The 20,973-nt window shown below is 48.2% G+C and overlaps 1 protein-coding gene across 2 annotated transcripts in view; it reads right to left on the bottom strand.

Moving 5' to 3' along the window:
- Positions 1–20,604, bottom strand: part of FUBP3 (far upstream element binding protein 3) — a 39,504-nt gene extending 18,900 nt beyond the window's left edge. For both annotated transcript variants that reach the window (XM_069747525.1, XM_069747526.1), the window contains exons 1-12: positions 20,428–20,604; positions 16,762–16,867; positions 10,006–10,039; positions 8,950–8,999; positions 8,580–8,651; positions 7,051–7,108; positions 5,740–5,902; positions 4,769–4,867; positions 2,890–2,991; positions 2,439–2,541; positions 2,091–2,191; positions 1,764–1,902 (exon numbers count right to left, since the gene is read on the bottom strand). In XM_069747525.1, coding sequence (XP_069603626.1) covers positions 1,764–1,902; positions 2,091–2,191; positions 2,439–2,541; positions 2,890–2,991; positions 4,769–4,867; positions 5,740–5,902; positions 7,051–7,108; positions 8,580–8,651; positions 8,950–8,999; positions 10,006–10,039; positions 16,762–16,867; positions 20,428–20,517 — 1,117 coding nt within the window. In that variant the 5' untranslated portion in view covers positions 20,518–20,604. The remainder of the gene's footprint in view (positions 1–1,763; positions 1,903–2,090; positions 2,192–2,438; positions 2,542–2,889; positions 2,992–4,768; positions 4,868–5,739; positions 5,903–7,050; positions 7,109–8,579; positions 8,652–8,949; positions 9,000–10,005; positions 10,040–16,761; positions 16,868–20,427) is intronic.
- Positions 20,605–20,973: the final 369 nt, after the last annotated feature.

Below are 20,973 nucleotides of genomic sequence, written 5' to 3'. Positions count from 1 at the left end.
CAGGGGAACACCCCCACAAGACCCACCGTATACCAGGGAACACCCCCGCAAGACCCGCCATATACCAGGGAACACCCCTGCAAGACCCGCCATATACCAGGGAACACCCCCGCAAGACCCGCCATATACCAGGGAACACCACGCAAGACAAATTATATACCGCGGGACACCACGCAAGACTCGCCATAAACCGCGAAACACCACGCAAGACCCGCTGTATACCTGGGAACGCCACGCATGACCCGCTGTATAACAGGGAACACCACACAAGATCTGCTGTATACCGCGGAACACAAAGCAAGCATATTTTGAAGATGACCCAGTCAGATATCACAGTTGGGCCTTTGATGCTTCTTCCGTTTGTCCATTTTACCTGCTCACAAGACTTCCACCCCCTCGCTCGTGTCCCCAGGTAATCACTGTTTTATCGCACACCAATGGTATTAATGTTATGGCAGTTGGATGTATTGCTGCAACTTTTAAGCAGAATTTGTGATTCCTTTACAAACTATTGTCAAGATTTCTGCTAAGTCTGTGGGGAAAAAAACCTACAACATTCTGGGAAGAATATGTAGTAGAACCCTTAATATTGTCAAATATGTCTTCTGTCTCCATATTCAGTATAAAGTGCCCCCGACAGTGGGATCTGGAGTCGGGATGGGGTAGTCGATGCTTTATCTTCCAGGAGCAGAGATGGGACTTGCTTGTCTCACTTTCTATACCTGCATGATTCCTACATGTAAACGGCCTTATATAGCTTTGCCCCAATTTGTTCCTCCTTAGACTGAATTACAATGCAGCGGCTCCTGCCCTTTTCTATTTACATGGACCGCATTGGTTAAAAAAAAAAAAAAAAAAAGGAAAGAAAGGTTGTGGAAGGCAGCGGGTGGGCAAATTGTGAAGCAATTTATCAAGTCAGTTTAAAGGCCGAAAGGACAGCCCCCCACCCCGCCTCTGTTTATCATGGAAATGTGACTGGGCCAGGAGCAGGGGGCGGATGGAGCCCCAATGATATGGACATTACTAAAAAACCTAATCAGTGCCGAGCCATAATATCTCGATTACTATGGGGAAAACAAAAGTCCGAACAGCGAGCAATGACCTGGAGTGATCCAGTGCCTCAGGTTAAGTGGTTATACACCAAAAATAATTGGACCTGGCACACAATACCAAAATTAGGCTGTGAATGGCCGGCGTAACACCAACCATCCTCCATCCCTAAATGCAAGTAAGAAAAACAAGAAAACACCACGGCGCTATTATAGTTCATTAACACTAGCCGTATAAATGTGCGCTATATGGACACCACATTACCAGCGCACAGCTTTACTGAACCTGATAAGCGAGCGCAATTTTACTGAAGAGAGAGGGCAAGCTGGGGAAGCAAATTGGCTCTAAATATTCTTAAGTGCCCAGGCTTCTAATCGTTATGTTATTATAATCTAATTATACCGCCGCGCTTCACCAGGCGACGGAAGCACAAGAGATTTGTGGATGCTGAGAGCTTACAAGACTCCTGAGCCGCACAAAAATCACAAGAGAGGATGCCGAATTACGGGGAAAGGGACGGCGTGACAAAGGGCAAAAAAATCAAAATCAAACTTTCTACGCACAACGTTCAGATCCCACCATTGTCAGCCATGTGGTAAGGATTGCACTTAGCAGAATGGGAGCTGCAAGGTTGCTGTACAATGTGAATGTGATGCAGCACAACTTGCAGTTGTGTAAAATGCAGCGCTCAAAGGCTGCTGCGGCCACGGTACCTTTGCCTATGACAAGACCACATTTGTCGGCCGGCACGGTGTATGTAATCTCTTGCATCCCGCCTGTGCAATAATTCCATTCGCTCCGGGTACGCCCTTTCCCTCGTGTCATAGCCAGACTCCCAAACCCGTCTCGTTCCTGCGAAAAGAAAAAGGAAGTATTAGCCAATTTAGAAAATGACCACCTCCATTCTTAATATTTGTCCTGGCCTTTTAAAGAGTGTTCCCCGAGATGACTGGAAGCTGACTGACTGATGTCAGGCAGCTTACACATGATGACCAATCACAGCGAGCTAAGGGTTAAAAGTGTCATTTCTGCCGTCTCACCTGTGCAGTCAGGATCAGCTCATTGATGATGTGCGCTGCATGCTGACATCGGTCAGGGAGGCCCATTACTTGCGCCATTCTCTCAGGGCTGATTCCGTCATCTGCAGGAGGGAGACAACCAAAGCAAAGCATTAAACCCTTGGCGGTCGTGCAGAGAAGCTTCACATCGTTGCATCCAAGAATCAACAGCAGCAAACACAAACCCTACGCTCAGATGGAAAAAACGCCATCCTGCAGGAACGCAACGGAAACTACAAGGCACCGACCCAAATGTTTAACCCCTTCACCCGCAGCTTCAGGACATGGCAGAGATGAAAAGTGACATAACCCAATGACCATCTCACAAACCTGGTTTGAACTGAATTCTTACGCCGGCGTCGTTCTGAATCTTTTTGATCATCTCACCATTTCTGCCAATCACAATTCCTACAGCAAACCTTGGGACGGAGACCTGGGATGGAAAAGAAAAGAGGGGATATTACAGAAAAATACGGCATCATTGGTGTTGGCACATATTCAGGCTGATGTACAAAACCGCAACGCCAATCAGATTACAGCATGCTGGCAGTTGTAGTACGAGCTACATGTTACAATGCTGTAGGCAGACCACTGTGAAAATGGCCACACGAAATTTTGACTATAGTCCACCGAGCCATCAGAAATTCAGAGGCTCCAACAGATAATGATATCTTGGTTGCCCCAAATCTAGTCTAATATGGTCCACCATTAAAGGGCCATTGTTTTAGCTCCTCAAAGACCAAGTACGACAGGAAACTGCATCCTTTCCAATGGTTCGCACCTCTATACTGCCCCCCATCCTGGAGCTCAGGTCGCTGCGGACCCCTCTGAAGTCAGCCACGTCCTTTTCTCGGATGATTTCTAAGACCAAATCTCTTGCTTGCTGCAATACAAAGAGGAAAAGAATAAAAACGAAGGTTCACCGGCAGTGTGATTCATTATGGCATGAGGGTCTGCGCTAGCGCAAGGGTCTCTAGTTAAAACAATGTTAACTGTGGTGGCAACAAACATTAGGGCTGCGATTCAGACGACCCTACTACAACTAGAAAACTGCTGCATGCAAGACCCAAACGATGGCGAACAGTCAGCTGATCGGTGGGACCCTCATCCAAAAAGTGCCCCCCCGAGATAGAGGCATGGGTGACACCAAGTCTTCCGATTAAGGCACCCTTCATGTTACAGGTATCAACTAAGACAGCTCTACGGCGTGAAAACAGCTCCTGTATCTTAGACCGTTCTGAGCAGGACACAGCTGAGAGTGAAATACGGAGCCTCTCTGCAATCAGTAACAACTTCCATGTGACATTTTGGCTGAAGTGCTGCTCTAAGGTCCAGGATTAGACTGTCAGCCCTCACCACTTTCACCAATTTACTGTTTGTCTTTCCTATTCGGCCGACATCCCGCTCGCACCTTGTACTTTGTGCATAAACAAACTTAATATAAGCTATGATGCGGGGGAGGGGAGCACATGAAGCTGGAACTTAGGAACAAGAAATGATTGTGTGCTCCTTTAATATTACACCGCTGAGGAAGGCAGAGTGCTGAAATGCGCGTTGGGGAAGACGCCATCCAGGAGAGCGATATATATATATATATATATATTTGTCTAAGGGTCACTTCCGTCTGTCCTTCTGTCACGGTTATTCATTCGCTGATTGGTCTCGTCAGCTGCCTGTCAGGGCTGCCGCAACCAATCAGCGACGGGCACAGTCCGGAAGAAAATGGCCGCTCCTTACTCCCCGCAGTCAGTGCCTGTCGCCCGCATACTCCCCTCCGGTCACCGCTAACACAGGGTTAATGCCGGCAGTAACGGACCGCGTTATGCCGCGGGTAACGCACTCCGTTACCGCCGCTATTAACCCTGTGTTTCCCCAACTTTTTACTATTGACGCTGCCTATGCGGCATCAATAGTAAAAAATGTAATGTTAAAAATAATAATAATAAAAAAAAAAACCTGCTATACTCACCCTCCATAGTCGCTCGCGCTGGCCGCCATCTTCCGTTGCAGGTTCCGGTGGCAAAGATGGTATGGGAGAAGGACCTGCCATGATGTCACGGTCATGTGACCGCGACGTCATCACAGGCCCTGCGCGAGAAGGCAATATACTACGTGGCTCTGTGCTGTATACTACGTCACTAGGCAATATACTACGTGGCTATGCACACTCTAGAATACCCGATGCGTTAGAACCGGGCCACCATCTAGTGAATATATAACGACAACTCCGGTCTAGTTCTAGTGGGGGATGGGTCAATGAGCGGCCTATAAATACTATAGCCTGCGCCCAACACAAGGCTCTAATTCTTCATAGTTTGCTCCAACATCCTGGTGTGAAACTGTCTGAAATGCTGCAAAATTCAGAACAACTTTTGCAACTAGTCGCATTTTAATGGCACCTCTGCAAAAAAGGTTTTTAAAAGTGGGTGTAGCTTTTGTAGGAGGCGCGGCTGATTTATCACACTATATGGTACTAAGTGCTGTAGATCCCAGCATGCACTTCAGTCCCCGACAGGGGAACATTTTGTACGGAGGCGAATAGCTGCGGGAAGATGCACGCACTGTTTAATGGACTGCGGTGGATCCTTCGTCTAGAATGGCGTGCAAAGTGTTCAATTATTCGCTGCTGCCTCGGCGTCCAGAAGAGCTTTCGCCAGTACCTGCACTTTGTATGGGTCTCCTGTGATCCGAAGGGGCTTGTCGGCACCGGTTGGTAATGGGCCATCTTGGATCATAATCATTTTTACGCCAGTTCTCTCCTGTGCAAACAGATAAAAGGTCATTTCAGAAAAAGCGGGGAAAAAAAGTGACATTAGCTAAATGCAGCTTCTGTTACTGACAATCAGGGGGGCACATGGGTAATGACTGCCACAGAGCACCACACTCCTTTACTGGTGGTGTCCGGTATAACAGGTCAGATCTATCCACCTATATACCATGCACAGCCATGGACAACAGTGGAAGGAGGCAGCCATGTTTTATCCTACTTATAACTAGGCCATAATTGTCTGTTTGTGCCAATCCTGGTGCCCACAGTCGCCTTATACAGTTGCTCTCATCTAAATTTTGCATTTCCTCCTCCACATTTTCTGACCCCGTGACAGGAGTGACACGGTAGCAATCGTGCCCTCAATCATCCTGCCCCTCCTCCTCGCCTGGTGCTGACTTTTCTAGTACCAGTCACCTGAGGACCTGACTGACGAGCGACTGCTCATTACGTAACTGCAACCAGTGATTATTGGCGTTCGCCCGACATTCAAGAAGTGTAAAACGTCTCGCTTTTTTCTTTTATTTTCAAATAAAAACCAAAGAAAGAAAAACAAAACAAAAAAAATGATAAAGAGTGAGTTTATTAGCGTTTTACTTTATTTTTATGGCTCTGCGGTTACCAGAAATTAAGTGTTAATTAGCGTCAGACTGAAATCCTGAAAATTAACATCCTACAAAGCCCGCACCACACTGAGCGTAATTACACGCTTATACCTGCCGCAGAGCAAAACTATTAGCAAAATGGTGTAGATGGAGAGGGGGGGGAAAAACACCTAGTACTGGGGGGAGAGCGTGGAGGATGATGGTGGTGGTAGGTCAGAGGGAATTACGAATTAACCCTCGCAGGGCCAGGATGTATTACCTGAAGCTGTTTGATGGTCTCCCCTCCTTTACCGATCACCAGACCAACTTTGGAAGCCGGGATGAGAATTTCCTGGACGGTGCTGTTTCCGTCCATGTCGTTATGGAAACCGGGGCCATTCCGGCAGCGCTCCACGATCTGACTCAGTAGACGCTTTGCCTGCCTGTGGGGACGCAGGAAAAATGGACACAGGGTTAGACAGAGTAACTTTAATAACCCACTGAAGCGGGGAGGATATGAAATCCTCTATGGCGGTGGTCTGCAACCTGTCGCTCTACAGCTGCTGCAAAACCTGTCGGTGCATGATGGGAGTTGCAGTTTTGTTAGAGCTGGAAACCACTGCCCTAGAGAGACTAGAAGCCTGTCAATGATGCATAATGGAAGTTGAAGTTTTGCAACATCAGGAGACAAATAGGTTGACATGGTCTTCAGGTTACATAACCTAAGCTGTTCTGGGTATATACCATTACTAGGGAGTATCTAGATCCTTATGACCCTCCCAAATGTGAAACTCCCACCCTGAACTTTAACCATAAAACCTTGCTCCACTGAAACAGCGTAGCAGAAAGCGACGCAGGTGCCTGATAGCTGCTAATTTCACCCAAGGTGTGGTTTTCTTAAAAGGAAGTGGTGACAGAACCCCTTAGAGGCATACCCACTTGTGGGTATCATATCCTAATGTACATGATGGGAATATCCTCCCCTCCCTTTAAACTCATCTAAGATCTCCGCTCGCTGGCCAGGCATGAAAGGGTTAAAGAGCGCGACTGCTGCCACAATGATTTCTTAGCACAGTAATGGGTATATCTTCAAGAAAGAGGAAAAAAAAAAAACAAGAAAACAAAGCCGATACTCGGGCGCTTGCTGTGTAATATGCAGTTGCCAATAACACTTATTCCAGTTCAGCAGTCACAGCAGCCCGGCGGGAATGAGGGGGCTATTGAAGACGCTGGAGACTTGCTGGGGTGCAGTGAAACCAGTTATCTGCACCGAGTCTGGGAACGGCAAGCGGACGGTTGGCCATCGCCAGCTCTGAGCAAAGATGGGGGCGCAGGGAGGAAAGGGAATAAAGAACCCTGCGCAGCATCACCTCCGCCCGCTGAGTTACCTTTACTGACTTTTGTGTTCACTCGCCAAGCGGAAAAAGAAAAAAAAAAAAAAAAAAGGAAAGAAAAAAGTGCAGTAATTGTGGAAAGAGAATGTAGGGAAAGAGGAGGGAGGATGGGGAGATCGGAGCCGGATTACACAGCACTGCAGCAGTCAGATACAAAGGGAAATGGCAACTGGCGCAGTAGCGCGCGGGCGGCTTACTCAATGCTTTCTGGGGCTCCAGTAAGGACACAGGGTCTCTCAGGCATTCCTCCGCTATCTGAAAGAAAAACAAAAACACTGAACCCCGGTGCTTGAGGTAACAGGCACATTACAGATATTCCCTGCCAGCATGCTGCTTTCTGGGAGTCGTAGCTTTGCTCCCAGACGCTGCTCTGCAGACGGAAGCAGCATCACAAGGAGCCTTTGTGTTATGGCCATTGTGGTGCCATCTACACCATGCAAGTGTGGACAGAGCGTGAGCTGTACCTCTATTCTGCTATAACCAACTGCCTCTACAGCCCCACACCCCAGTCAAATAACCCTATTCCACTGTACCCCTACCGCTATGGCCCAGACCCCTATTCAGCTACAACTCCCTCTACAGCCCCATACCCCACCCAGACCAATAACCCTATTCCACTGTACCCCTACCGCTATGGCCCAGACCCCTATTCAGCTACAACTCCCTCTACAGCCCCATACCCCACCCAGACCAATAACCCTATTCCACTGTACCCCTACCGCTATGGCCCAGACCCCTATTCAGCTACAACTCCCTCTACAGCCCCATACCCCACCCAGACCAATAACCCTATTCCACTGTACCCCTACCGCTATGGCCCAGACCCCTATTCAGCTACAACTCCCTCTACAGCCCCATACCCCACCCAGACCAATAACCCTATTCCACTGTACCCCTACCGCTATGGCCCTGCACCTCTATTCTGCTATAACTCCCTCTACAGCCCCACACCACATCCCTATAACCTTATTCCACTGTACACCTACCGCTATGGCCCCACACTTCTATTCTGCTATAACTCCCTCTACAGCTCCACATCGCAGACCTATAACCTTATTCCACTGTACACCTACCGCTATGGCCCCGCACCCTATTCAGCTACAACTCCCTCTACAGCCCCACACCCCACCCAGACCAATAAACCTATTCCACTGTACACCTACCGCTATGGCCCCGCACCTCTATCATGCTATAACTCCCTCTACCACTACAGCTCCACACCCCAGCCCTACAACCCTATTCCACTGTACACCTACCGCTGTGGCCCTGCACCCCTATTCAGCTACAACTCCCTCTACCACTACAGCTCCACACCCCAGCCCTACAACCCTATCCCACTGTACCCCTATCGCTATGGCCCCACACTCCTATTCTGCTATAACTCATTCTACAGCTCCACACCCCAGCCCTATAATATTTCACTGTATCCCTAATGCTATGGCCTTGAACCTCTAATCTGGAATAACTCACTACCAGTAGAGACCTACATCCCAGCCCTATAACCCTATTCAACTGTACTCCTAACGCTATGGCCCCGCACCCCTTTTCTACTATAACTCCCTCTTCAGCCCCTCACCCCAACCAAATAACCCTATTCCACTGTACCCCTAATGCTACGGCCCTGTACACCCATTCGCTATAATTCCCTCCACCACTACAGCCCCACACCTCTACCCCTCTTACATCAGCACACACCACAGACATCCATATTTCTAGCCATATTTACCTGGTGCAATCTGAATCTTGCATCCGGATTCTGTCTGGATTCTTGAGATCTGTTCCCCTCCTCGCCCAATAACTAGGAGAGAACAAAAGTGATCAGCAGCAAGCAGCACAAGCAGCCACCAATTAAATCCACCCTCCATTATAAGGCATTTCCCCTTAAATGAAAATTTAAAAAAAAAAAAAAAAAACATGTAAATCTACATTTTTAAAAACCACAGTTGCTTTTATGTATATGCAGGAAAGCCAGGCAATAACTCTACAGAGGGTTTACAGCTTACACTGGGGAGTCACCCAGCTTTCCTCGGCCCCTGAAGGACCGATGAGCCAAGAGGTCTACACGCCAACGACCACATAAGACACTGCACACTTACTGAATCCCACCATCTTGTCAGGCACTTTAAATTCTTCAGTCATCACAGTCCTGGAAAGAAAGAAAAACAAAGATGTCAGGAGCAAAAAAAAAAGGTCCAATCATGGTAAATAGTGCAGCAACCAAAAATGTAGCCAGGAAAACAAACCAGCCCCCCAAATCCTACCACTTCCGGAATGTAACAACCCCCCATGGTGGCTGCGGTCCATAGAGGAGGCGGGAGAACTAAGCATTTACATGTCGCCTCCCAAAAAGCCGCTCACTGGATAAATCTACACTGTGGTCTGCCATGTTGGAATCTCCCTGTCCTCGCTGGAGGGCTGTTCCAGTGTGCTTGAGTCGGGGTATTAATAGCATCATAGACTTGTTCCCCTTCTATTATGACCCTGCCCTTCACGTGCTCAGGACCTGCTTTAGGGTATGTGCACACAATGCGGATTCTCTGCGGATCCGCAGCGTTTTTTGAGGTGCAGAAACGCTGCAGATCCGCAATTGATTTACAGTACAATGTAAATCAATGAGAAAAAAAAATGCTGTGCTCACTTTGCGGAAAATCCGCTGCGGAAACGCTGCGGTTTAAAAGAAGTAGCATGTCACTTTTTTGTGACTCTGCAGCGTTTTTGTACCCATTCCATTATAGAAAACTGCAGGGGTAAAAACCGCAGCAAATCCACAAGAAATCTGCAGCAAAAAACGCTGTGGAACCGCACAAAAAACGCGACAACTCCGCAGGTGCATTTTCTGCCAGGAGAGGCAGAATCCGCACCAGAAATTCCTAAGCCTAATCCGCAACATGTGCACATAGCTTTAGTCTGATCCCCCCGACAGGGCGTGCCCACCTTATACTACAATCACAAAACTCCCTTTCCTATAAAATGCCTGACGTCATGGAGTGTGACCCTGCGTAGTCATAAATCAAAAACTATATCGACCCCCTCTTATTACTCCACATGCTGGACATTGTGTGAACTACACCCCCTCATCAGAGTACAGATGGCGGATCAATACACAATTAGATTCCGATCAATAGATAATAAAACGGAGCCCGCGGCTTTACCTTTGATGTACCAGGGCCCCGAGCTGGGCACCAACTGTGGAAGAGAGGAAGAAAAAAGAAAAATCATAAGTATGAAAATAACAGATAATGTGGGGTCCAAAGGAGAGTGGGGGAGGGGTGCGGACCTTGTACATTAGGTCTATAAATGGTAGGATGCAGCTGGACATCGATCAGAGGCTCTCATGAGAGGATCTGGAGAATAATGCGCTGACGGACCCCCATAACCAAAATGTACAAAAAAAAAATAAAAAAAATCTTTAAATACTCCCCACTGGCCGCCAAATTAAAGATGATGTAAAGAGCGGCAGATTGGTGTCCGGCCGGGACATATGTCTGCCCTTGTAAACGCCGATCGATATGAGGACATTGACGCGTCCACCGGGAGCTGCGACTCCTCGGGGTCCTCCCATTTCCATACTATGATCTCCTCCATTACAGCAGGTGCCACAGCAATGGGAGACTGGCACCAGCACAATGAAAGTCCAATGCGCCCAAGTCACCAACCACATGATGCCAATTCATTCTTATTCTCTGCTTGCTGTCAGTGAATGGAAGCATCCTTGCCGAGACATCCCTCATCTGGCCACCTGCTACAATGCAGAGAAAAAGTATCAAGAGGGAAACCCAGCATTGTCTACCTGACAAATATAGAAAGATTAAAGGGGGTAGTATCCGGGACTTTATGGAAAAACAAAAATGTACTTAAGCACTATCAGGCAGAGAATTACAACTTACCTGTCTGTTGTGCATGGTGACGTGGATCCCCGCCACAGACCGCTCCTGCTGATGCCACGGGGTGGGATTCTGACGCCACTCTGATTGATAGCCAGAACCCCGCTGCCTAACAGAATGACGTCAGAAGTCCGCCCCATCGACGGAGCGGAGAGGAAAAGAAGCCTCCGCTCTGCAGATGTGACATCAGCAGAGACTTCTGTGCTGGTGAAGAACGGCGCCGCGTACAACAGGCAGGTAAGTTTCAATGACCTAAATTAAATTTGTATTAAACCAGTGGCGCTAGCGGGGCCCCTGCTGCACATACTAGGACAATGCCACCTAATTTGTCCCAATGTGCAAATGGATAAACCGAAAAAATAGTATATTTGCACTATGGGTGCCCTGTATAGATCAATCTAGTGGTCAATAAAATGTGATGAATAAAATAGGAATAAAATCACAAATAATGCTGGATTAGTAATAAAAGACTAGGAATAAAGAAGTAACTACGTGTAGCGCTAATGTGACTAGCTAAACATAACCGGCTATCATGTAATATAGACCCTAAATATGTAATATTGTTCCTAAAAGCAAACTAATTCAGGCCCACAGAAACTGCTCAAAGGTACAGGACTTTGATCAAGAAGCAGCTCTCTTGATCCACAAATTTCCCCAAAGGAATACACCCATAGCTCCTTAATCCAAGCCAAAGAACTGGTGGAGAAGCTACCCAGAACGCAGCTACCCAAAATAAGGTGACAGCAGATAACGATACAACAACGGAGGAAGTCTCCATCATCACTCAATTCAATGCTAATACTCACATTTTAAGAAGAATAGTCAATAAACACTGAAGGAAGAGAAGACTATTGGTGATAAACTACCCAACCGACCAAAATGTATTTATAGGAAGGCTAATAATCTTGGTAACACAATAGCCCCCACCATCCCAAAGTCCCTGGCCCCACACACATACCCTTTACAAAAAAAAACAAAAACCCAGGTTTCTTTCCATGTCGAAAATGTAAATCCAGCAGGACATTAAATACAGAAAAAACAAGGTTCCATTTCCAATGGGACTATTGAGCTAAAGATCAGAGACTTTATCACAAGTACTACAGAAGGGGTAATCTATTCAATAAAATGCCCGTGTGGGAAACTGTACATAGGAAGAACAATGGCTATAGACCAGATTTATTCTTAATCGCTGATGTGTTCTGCTTATGTCCTCCATTGCGGTGAGGAAGAATTTTCCAGATACGACTATCAATAGGACTTATGGAGTGAAAAATCCTCAAGATATTGCCACATTAATATTTAACGGATATTTTATATCAAATCTGGACTGCTGTATTGGCGGGTTGGCTGAACCTATGCTACGTTCTGCATGCGGAGTGTAATTTTTATTATTTGACATATACTTGTATATATGTTTTCTGGTTATCTGTATACCGGGTTCTGTTTTCACTATACATCTCCTTTATCACTCACATACATTATCATATATCAAAATTACTTATATTATCTATAATAATTATTAGAACTTTACACTAACACTAAGATGTTTTATATTCAATTAGGTTTACTTACCATACACATACAGCACAGTTATATATTATAATTATTTATATTTCCTTTTTTACACATAATTCGGGCAGACTTTTTATAGTTTGTTATATAATTAGCATGATATGCTTAGACTCGTTGCACTTAGTCCTTCTGACATGCTTTAATGATATACATATATAGATTTTTGCTGATCGGTTGTCAGTATGCACGTTCAGTTCCCTTGCACTTATTTTCATTGATATACACATAGCATCTGTGTGTATAATATATATATATATATATATATATATATATATATATATATATATATATATATATATATATATATGTTTTAAATTTATTAAATTTACTATATATATATATATATATATATATATATATATATATATATATATATATATATATATATATATATATATATATATATATATATATATATATATATATTTTTTTTTTTTTCCTGGTATGCGATCTATGGCTTGCACAATTAGTACAGCTAATGCGCAATCTCCGATTTTTTGCATATAGTTTCACCTGCATGCTCTCTTTATTTGTAGGCACATACAATTCCTGCTGATGGGCAGTCAGTACGCATGGCCAGATCTCCTGCACTTGGCTTTCCAGACATGTTTTCCGGTATACACACGTGATCCCCGCTGCCGAGCAGCGGTGGATGGCGTGCGTTCCATTGAGCGTGGGCGGAAATGCCGTTTTGTAGTGCGGTGATATCTACGCATGCGCCGCATGGACTGACGTCAGGCAAAACACTAGATCGGATTGGCTCCTTGAGCTATTTATACTGACACACACGCGCTAGCAAACCACGCCTCCTGAAGAAGACTGGCGAAACGCGCGTCGAGGCGGCAGGTGGGGATCCATTACGTACCATCCACATTTCCATGTAAGTTTCACTACTTTATTATGTGCCAGTTACCTTTGCACCCAAGCACTTACGTGACATACAAATAGTACGCACTATCGCACTTTACTTTGGCTCTAACATGTAGCACTATCCTTTCACTTTCAGACTTGACTGAGTAATCATATACTATATGGGAGACATTGCTGTTGCTACAATTAGCCATACTGATTGTGCTTAATCCCTTAAAAATTAGGATTTCTACTGGTGCAATTCTATGTAACATTTTTTTGATATTTTTATATGGGAGAGAAAGAGAGAGAGAGACTTTGAAAACCGGATCCGGGCGCCGGATTCATTGTTTCACACCTCCGTTTCATGTGTTTTTGGCCGATTCCATCACTGTGTGCTTTTTTTCCGCCGGACAAAAAAAAAATAGTTGCTGTGGACGTTTTCTCCGTCCGTCGGAAACAACTATTTGGACGGATCCGGAAAAAAAACGGATGAAACGTCTGGCCATTAGGCACAATACGACGCTAATACATCTCTATGGGAAAAAAACGGATCCGGCGTAAAAAAACCCAAACAGATCCGTTTTTTCCAAAAATTGCCAGATTGTGCCTGAAACAAAAAGCCTGATGTGTGAAAGTAGCCTTAGTGTTACATGTTGTTACTTCTTTATTCCAAGTCTTATTACTAATCCAGCATGATTTGTGGTTTAATTCCTATTTTATTCATCACATTTTATTGACCATTAGATTGATCTATACAGGGCACCCCTAGCACAAATATACAAGTTTCAATTACCTGCCTGTTAGTGCTTTGGCACATTTTTTTTTTTTTTAATAAAGTGCCGGATATCCCCTTTAATAGCTCACCATTGTGGCTCAATATGTGAAGGAGCAAGGAAAACTCTGGTGGCCAAGTGTATAATCCAAGACGGAAAAAAAAATTCGAGATAATTAAAAATTAAAATTGAATTCCAGTCAACTGCCATCTGATTGTAAAATGGAATATTTTTTTTTTAATAAAGTTTAGAATTTTTGAAGAGTGTGAATGTAGCAAACCCTCGGCTGTGAGATGACTGGGCAGGCTGTTACTGGGGAAGAGAAAGACTTGTAGGCCCTAATCCAGCAACTACTATGATCCTTCGGGGCAGTGCTGGCCAGACATCAGGACTTAGTTGGGGAATAGTGCTACTGAAGGATGACGCCGGCATACCGGCACGGACGCAGGACCAGGGAACTGCAAATCTTTATTCTCATCTAGTTATAGCTTCTGGTTGAGAAGAAGTCTTTTGAGTCACTGACAGCAAGCAGAGTTCTCATGAAAGAGGAGCATGACGTTTTGCACCAGTTTATAGCATTTTGTCTCTTTCTTTTAATCACATTTCTAAACATCATTTTTGTTTAGCGCTCGACACTGACGTCTCTGGTGGCGTATTCCTGGTCATTACTGGGGAGGCTCAGAAAGTGGTGACATTTCTAGACAGAAGATGTGAAGTCTGACAGCAGCAACATGTCCACAAACAGCTGATTGTCCACACGTCTGGCATAACATTTTTCACAGATCACACAAGGACGCACTACAGTAATTACCATTTTATGCTTTGTGTCTTGAGCTGTGTTGTAAAGTGTCAGCTAGGCATGGCCAAACCAAGGAAGTGCCCCAGCTTTCATCCTGCACATGCTCAGTGACTTCATGTGCATGCGCCACCTCTGCTGCAACCTCTAATATACAGTGATGCTCCAAGTTACCAACGCCGCCAAGAAAGTAGAGGAGTAAAGATCTTTAAAGGGAATCGGTCACCTCATTTTGGCCCTATAAACTGCAGAAAAACAAGTTAGATTATACTCCGATGGGCGTCGCGTTCTGGGTCCGGCGCCTCCCATCTTCATACGACGACGTCCTCTTCTTTGCTTCCTGTGGCGGCTCCTGCGCAGGCGTACTGATTTGCCCTGTTGAGAGCAGAGCTAAGTACTGCAATGCTCAGGCGCTGGGCTTCTCTGACCTTTCCCGTCACCTGCACACTGCAGTACATTGCATCTGCTCAACAGGGCAAATCAGTACGCCTGCACAGGAGCCGCCACAGGAAGCAAAGAAGAAGACGTCATCACATGAAGATGGGAGACCCCGGACCCAGAACGCGACGCCCATCAGACCCGGACCGCCCCTGGGTGAGTATAATATAACCACTTTTTCTCATTTTTCAGGTTACATCGGGGGGCTTATCTACAGCATTACAGAATGCTGTAGATAAGCCCCTGAAGGTGGTGGCTTAAGTTTATAAGGCCAAAATGAGGTGACAGATTCCCTTTAAAGACGGCAGCGGTGCTCACCTCCCAGGTCTGTTTATATTGCAGCATTGTGTGTATCGAGAGATCATTGATTCTAGCTATATGCATTCACAAGCATGTCTACAGATTTAAGCAAATACGCAGAGGGCAACCAGCAGGTGCCCCCCAACCATCCCCACTGAGGGCGGCTCCATCCCATTGTCCCCAGCACACCTGCTCCAGGAACGCTCAGCTGAGTGGAGGTGAAGGAGGACTCGCTCTGTCCACCCCCAGTAATGCCATGGAGTAACTCAGTGCCGCCCCCTGCCCGGCCTCCTCTGGAGATAGCGAGGTTTGCTCTTGATAGCCGAGGCTATTTATACTGCTCCCGCCGCCCTCGTACCGCTCTCTCCATGAGATTTTCCCAGTGCTCCGCGGCTGTGCAAAGCCACAACTCCAGGAGATCGGATGACGCGACAGATGTTATTTATACGTCAGGTAAACAAGAGCGGATAGACGCAGGTCATAACTCTCCTGCAGCACAACTACAACTCCCAGGAATCAAGGAACCATGAGTGTCACTATGTGCTGCCCCGTAATACGATGTGGAGCTCCCACTTGTACTTTTACTTCATCATGCAAACCCACAAAATAATCCTTCAGTCCTCCAACCAGGAGCCAACGCCGGAACCACACTGCGGTAATTACAGACCAGATCTCATCACACGATCACTGGGATCGGTGGCCACACAAGCTACAGGAGATCCTCCAATGACCACGGGGGTCCCAGTGACCAGACAAGATTATACCAGCACTGTGGAGAGACACAGGAAAGGCAGCAGTCTGTGCTCCGGAGCAGCGTGCATTATGTCACAGGCAGGATCATCTCCAGCTCCCAACTAGAAGCAGCGATGACGGGAATTTCAACAGAAAACGGGAAGCAGCAGTTCCAAGAGCGCATGGAGGCGACATCGCGCAATCGCCGGAAAGAGGGGGGGGGGGGGGGAGGGTCTGCGGAGGAGGTGACATTGCATACCCCATGGTGCGCACACGGTGGTTACGACAATGCATGCACACCACAGGGCGCACACAGTGGTGACAAAGAACACTCCACAGGGTGTGCATGACAGCTGCAGGGAGTGTGCGACACTGCACACCACAAAGGGTGCGCGGGGCAGTTAGAACATTGCACACACACCACAGGACGTGCATGGCAGCTACACTGCACACTCCAGATGGCGCAGCGGCACCATCACAATGTGATGCATGAGGTTGCTCCCATTCACTAGATTATGACACAATACACGTAAAATAAAAGCAGCAGATAATTGGCGCTACCTCCGTCATCCAGGGGTCTTTTCTGGATGCCATATCCATACAACGAGGGGTCCACGAGCGGTCCGGAATTATTCAAGTGTGGGATTCCATCAATCTTAGCAGCGATCTGTAAAATAGATGTAAAAGAAAATGGTCATGGGGGTTTATGACTGCAAGAAAACAGAAAGGGTTAAGACCTCCTTGCAGCTACAGGACGTGGTCTGCATTGCCACCTGTTGATACCAGTAGGGTGATACACAGATCAGGACTGGGCAACAGCTGGCGAGGGGCAGTGACTGACATGTTGCAGAGTTCACGCCACGGAGCCAAAGAAAGCGCAGGCGGAGAGCCAACGTGACACCAGGGGATAGAGACGACTCTAGTCCGCGCTCAGACTTAATCTTGTTGTGTGACCTTGGAGTGAGCGTCACAACGAGCGGCTGACACAGAGCTGCTGGCAGCAAGTGCAACAAGGGGTTAATCGCACCAATGGCAGGAAAAAAATGGAGGCCGTCAATATGCCGCGGTGCAATCCTGACGGCAGCAATGCCAGGTGTTATAGGCATGTGTTGCCATGTCACCACATTAGGGAATCACATCCCAAGAATACTGGAAATATTCCCAATATAAGCGAGTCATGGGGGTGACGGTGGCGGCACTTCCATCCAGGCAACTGGAGGACAACTGCGAGGTCTTCATACAGGGAAACTGCTCACAATACAATTCCCAAAGGTAACATTCACCAGAGGGAGCTGGGTCGCATTCACGTGAGCACAGATCTCACCACCTGCCTCAGAGTTCTGACTACTACTCTCAGCATCCCTGACTACGGTCTGGGCAGCGGAAGGGACAAGAGGAATATGAGACGGGAGTGAGGAGGTCAACACTGAATCACCATTTTAGAATTTTCAGTGTTTAGATAAGATCCAAGCCAAACTACATCTCCAAATATGCAGATAGCTGGCAAAGCATGCTAGTAGTCTTTACAGCAGCTAAAGGAGTCAACCGTCCTATTGTGCAAAGTTGATAAAAAATAAATAAATTTAAAAAATGGGGTTACTACATGGCAGGGGCTGTGATGAAGGCCATATCAGATGCACCCGTACTCCTGGCAAACCTAGGAGATAACCATTAGGGTCTGTTCATAAATAAAGTGATGAGACCAACATATTCTGATCATCCCGCCCAGACCATATGGGGAACACAGGAAACACCCAGCACTGGCCTGCCTGCAGATAAGGGGCCACATTGAAAAGCAAAACTTTACTAGAGACAGAACCACAACTGGAAGTTACAGAAAGACAGCAGCAGATGAAACCAGGAAACGGCAACAAGTGCTGAAGTTACATCTTCCCACCATGGGCATGCTGGGAGTTGTAGTTTTATCCCAACTCTAGAGAATGCAACCTACTGGGATAAAAAGTATAGACGCAACAAGGAGAACACCAGGACGGTCATTGGAAGGTCACACATCGGCATGTTAGAGCAGGGACCGGCCGAGGGAGTCCATACCCAAACTAGAAAGCCTCATACAAGTCTATTTGGCTGTGAAGTTTGCGCCAAGAAACCCACGGCTGGTCAGCACATCTGTGTTCAGACTGGGACATGTGCGAATGCAACCTAGACCCAGAACAATATGGCAGTAGGTCAACTAAGAAGGGTCAGTTTAGGGCACAGGGCAGTGAAAGTGACTTGCTGGGTATTATAGTTCTTTAGCTGCTGCAAAGGTAGCAAAAGTTGAAAAAAAACAACTTTAGTATTTTGTTTTATATGTTGTAGTCCTGTAATTCTGCACAGTTCAGTGGGGTTAGAGTCCCGACACCCCACACATTGCATGCACAGGGGAGAGTGCAGACTCAATAGTCATGAGCCGTGTACTGACCTTGCACTCTGCTCCTCGGTGGTCTCCGGACTTGGACCCCCATTGATATATGCAAGCTTCTAATTTCACATTCATGAGTGTACAGTGATATGACAAATCCCAGCACATACTACCTGGGGGCCATGCTGTGAGTTGTAGTTCTGGTTTCAAGATTACACTGTACTCTTACATATTGGTAAAAATGGGGACAAACTGTAAAAGAACCGTAGTGAGACAATGGGGAAAGTAGAGAGCGATACTGACGCATGGTGTTCACGAGACTACAGCAGGAGAGGAAATGGAAACAAGTCCCAGCATGCATTTTGCAAACAGAGTTTTGTATTTCCGCAGCAGAAACTATTGGGTAAAAAGTCACATGCGGGAAGGAATGAGAGAACACAGACATTGGGGAAGTGTGAGCTCTGCGGACCAGGCAGCTGAAGAAAATTTGAGGGTGGAGGTCAATACAACAGAGATTGCGCACAGCTAGGGGGTTATGGAAGAACAATGTGGGTGGTCATAGCAGAGGAGGTGGCGGTAGGGAAGTGTACGCCGGGCGGGAGGAGGCGGTAGGGAAGTGTACGCCGGGCGGGAGGAGGCGGTAGGGAAGTGTACGCCGGGCGGGAGGAGGCGGTAGGGAAGTGTACGCCGGGCGGGAGGAGGCGGTAGGGAAGTGTACGCCGGGCGGGAGGAGGCGGTAGGGAAGTGTACGCCGGGCGGGAGGAGGCGGTAGGGAAGTGTACGCCGGGCGGGAGGAGGCGGTAGGGAAGTGTACGCCGGGCGGGAGGAGGCGGTAGGGAAGTGTACGCCGGGCGGGAGGAGGCGGTAGGGAAGTGTACGCCGGGCGGGAGGAGGCGGTAGGGAAGTGTACGCCGGGCGGGAGGAGGCGGTAGGGAAGTGTACGCCGGGCGGGAGGAGGCGGTAGGGAAGTGTACGCCGGGCGGGAGGAGGCGGTAGGGAAGTGTACGCCGGGCGGGAGGAGGCGGTAGGGAAGTGTACGCCGGGCGGGAGGAGGCGGTAGGGAAGTGTACGCCGGGCGGGAGGAGGCGGTAGGGAAGTGTACGCCGGGCGGGAGGAGGCGGTAGGGAAGTGTACGCCGGGCGGGAGGTGGCGGTAGGGAAGTGTACGCCGGGCGGGAGGTGGCGGTAGGGAAGTGTACGCCGGGCGGGAGGTGGCGGTAGGGAAGTGTACGCCGGGCGGGAGTTGGCGGTAGGGAAGTGTACGCCGGGCGGGAGGAGGCGGTAGGGAAGTGTACGCCGGGCGGGAGGAGGCGGTAGGGAAGTGTACGCTGGGTGGGAGGTGGCGGTAGGGAAGTGTCTGCTAGGTGGGAGGCTGAGATGACAGGAGCACACTGGGCTGGGGGCGTAATGGCAAAGGTGTAGGTCATGTCGACAGGAGTGTGCTGGAGGAGTCATGGTGGCACATGCTGGGAGTTGTAGTTTCACAGCTGCTCTAAAACTTGCTGTAAACATGTGCAATAGGAAGCCGGCAAGGCGACGCGGGACTACAGAGCCCAGCATGCATCCGTGCACGGATGATGAGGTCAGTAATCCTGCTAACAGCTGTGTGCAGTCTGCAGCACATAATCAGGGCCGCGCTGCATGCTGGGGGCTCCCCGAGTGTCAGTTCTGCGGCCGAGCCCTGGTGACAGCGGGGGGATGGGCAGGGCCTAGCAGCAGCGCGGACCTCCCTCCACACAGCGCCGGCGTGAGGAGATCCAGAACAGCGCTCCCCCGAGGCCCCGCCACCGCCAAGCGCCCGGGCCCTCGGCCACCCCCTCCCCAGGAGCCGCGGCCTGCTCCCCTCCCGTACACGTCCGGCCTCACCTGCCGGACCCGGTGGTGCAGCACGTCCGCCAATCCGTCAGGCTTGATCCCCACGGGAGCCGCGCTCTGTCCCTGCACCAGCTCCGCCATGGTACCGGCCACCCACAGGAGGAGGCCGCCGCCGTTACACCGACCTCACTCGCTGCGCCCGGGGACCCGGAAACGGAAACCAACAGCAAGAACTACTTCCTCCGGAACTACGTCACCCACGCGCAACCATTTCGTTAAACTAATAGACAGATTTCAGGATTACGTCATCCGGACTGAAACCGAGGCTGCGGCAGAGCGGAAATAGCTTACGGGGACATGTGAGTGACAGAGACTGGCGCACCTCAGGGGTCTCCGGTCGGGGGGTCTCAGTGCCTCTCATCTTCAGCATGGTTAACCCTTTATTGTCCTACCGTTTACTGCACCATTTTCAGGCAGGAGATCTTCTGTCTCAGATCTGGCCTTTAATTTACTTCTGCCACGTGGATCAGTGGGAGGTTGCGCCTGTAAGCGCGGCCGGACTGCCCAGACTGGGGAGAGCGGTGTCTGGGGGAGTTT

The sequence above is a fragment of the Ranitomeya imitator genome, chromosome 2, assembly GCF_032444005.1.
Source record: "Ranitomeya imitator isolate aRanImi1 chromosome 2, aRanImi1.pri, whole genome shotgun sequence".
Classification (NCBI taxonomy): domain Eukaryota; kingdom Metazoa; phylum Chordata; class Amphibia; order Anura; family Dendrobatidae; genus Ranitomeya; species Ranitomeya imitator.
This window is presented reverse-complemented; position numbering and strand designations above follow the sequence as displayed.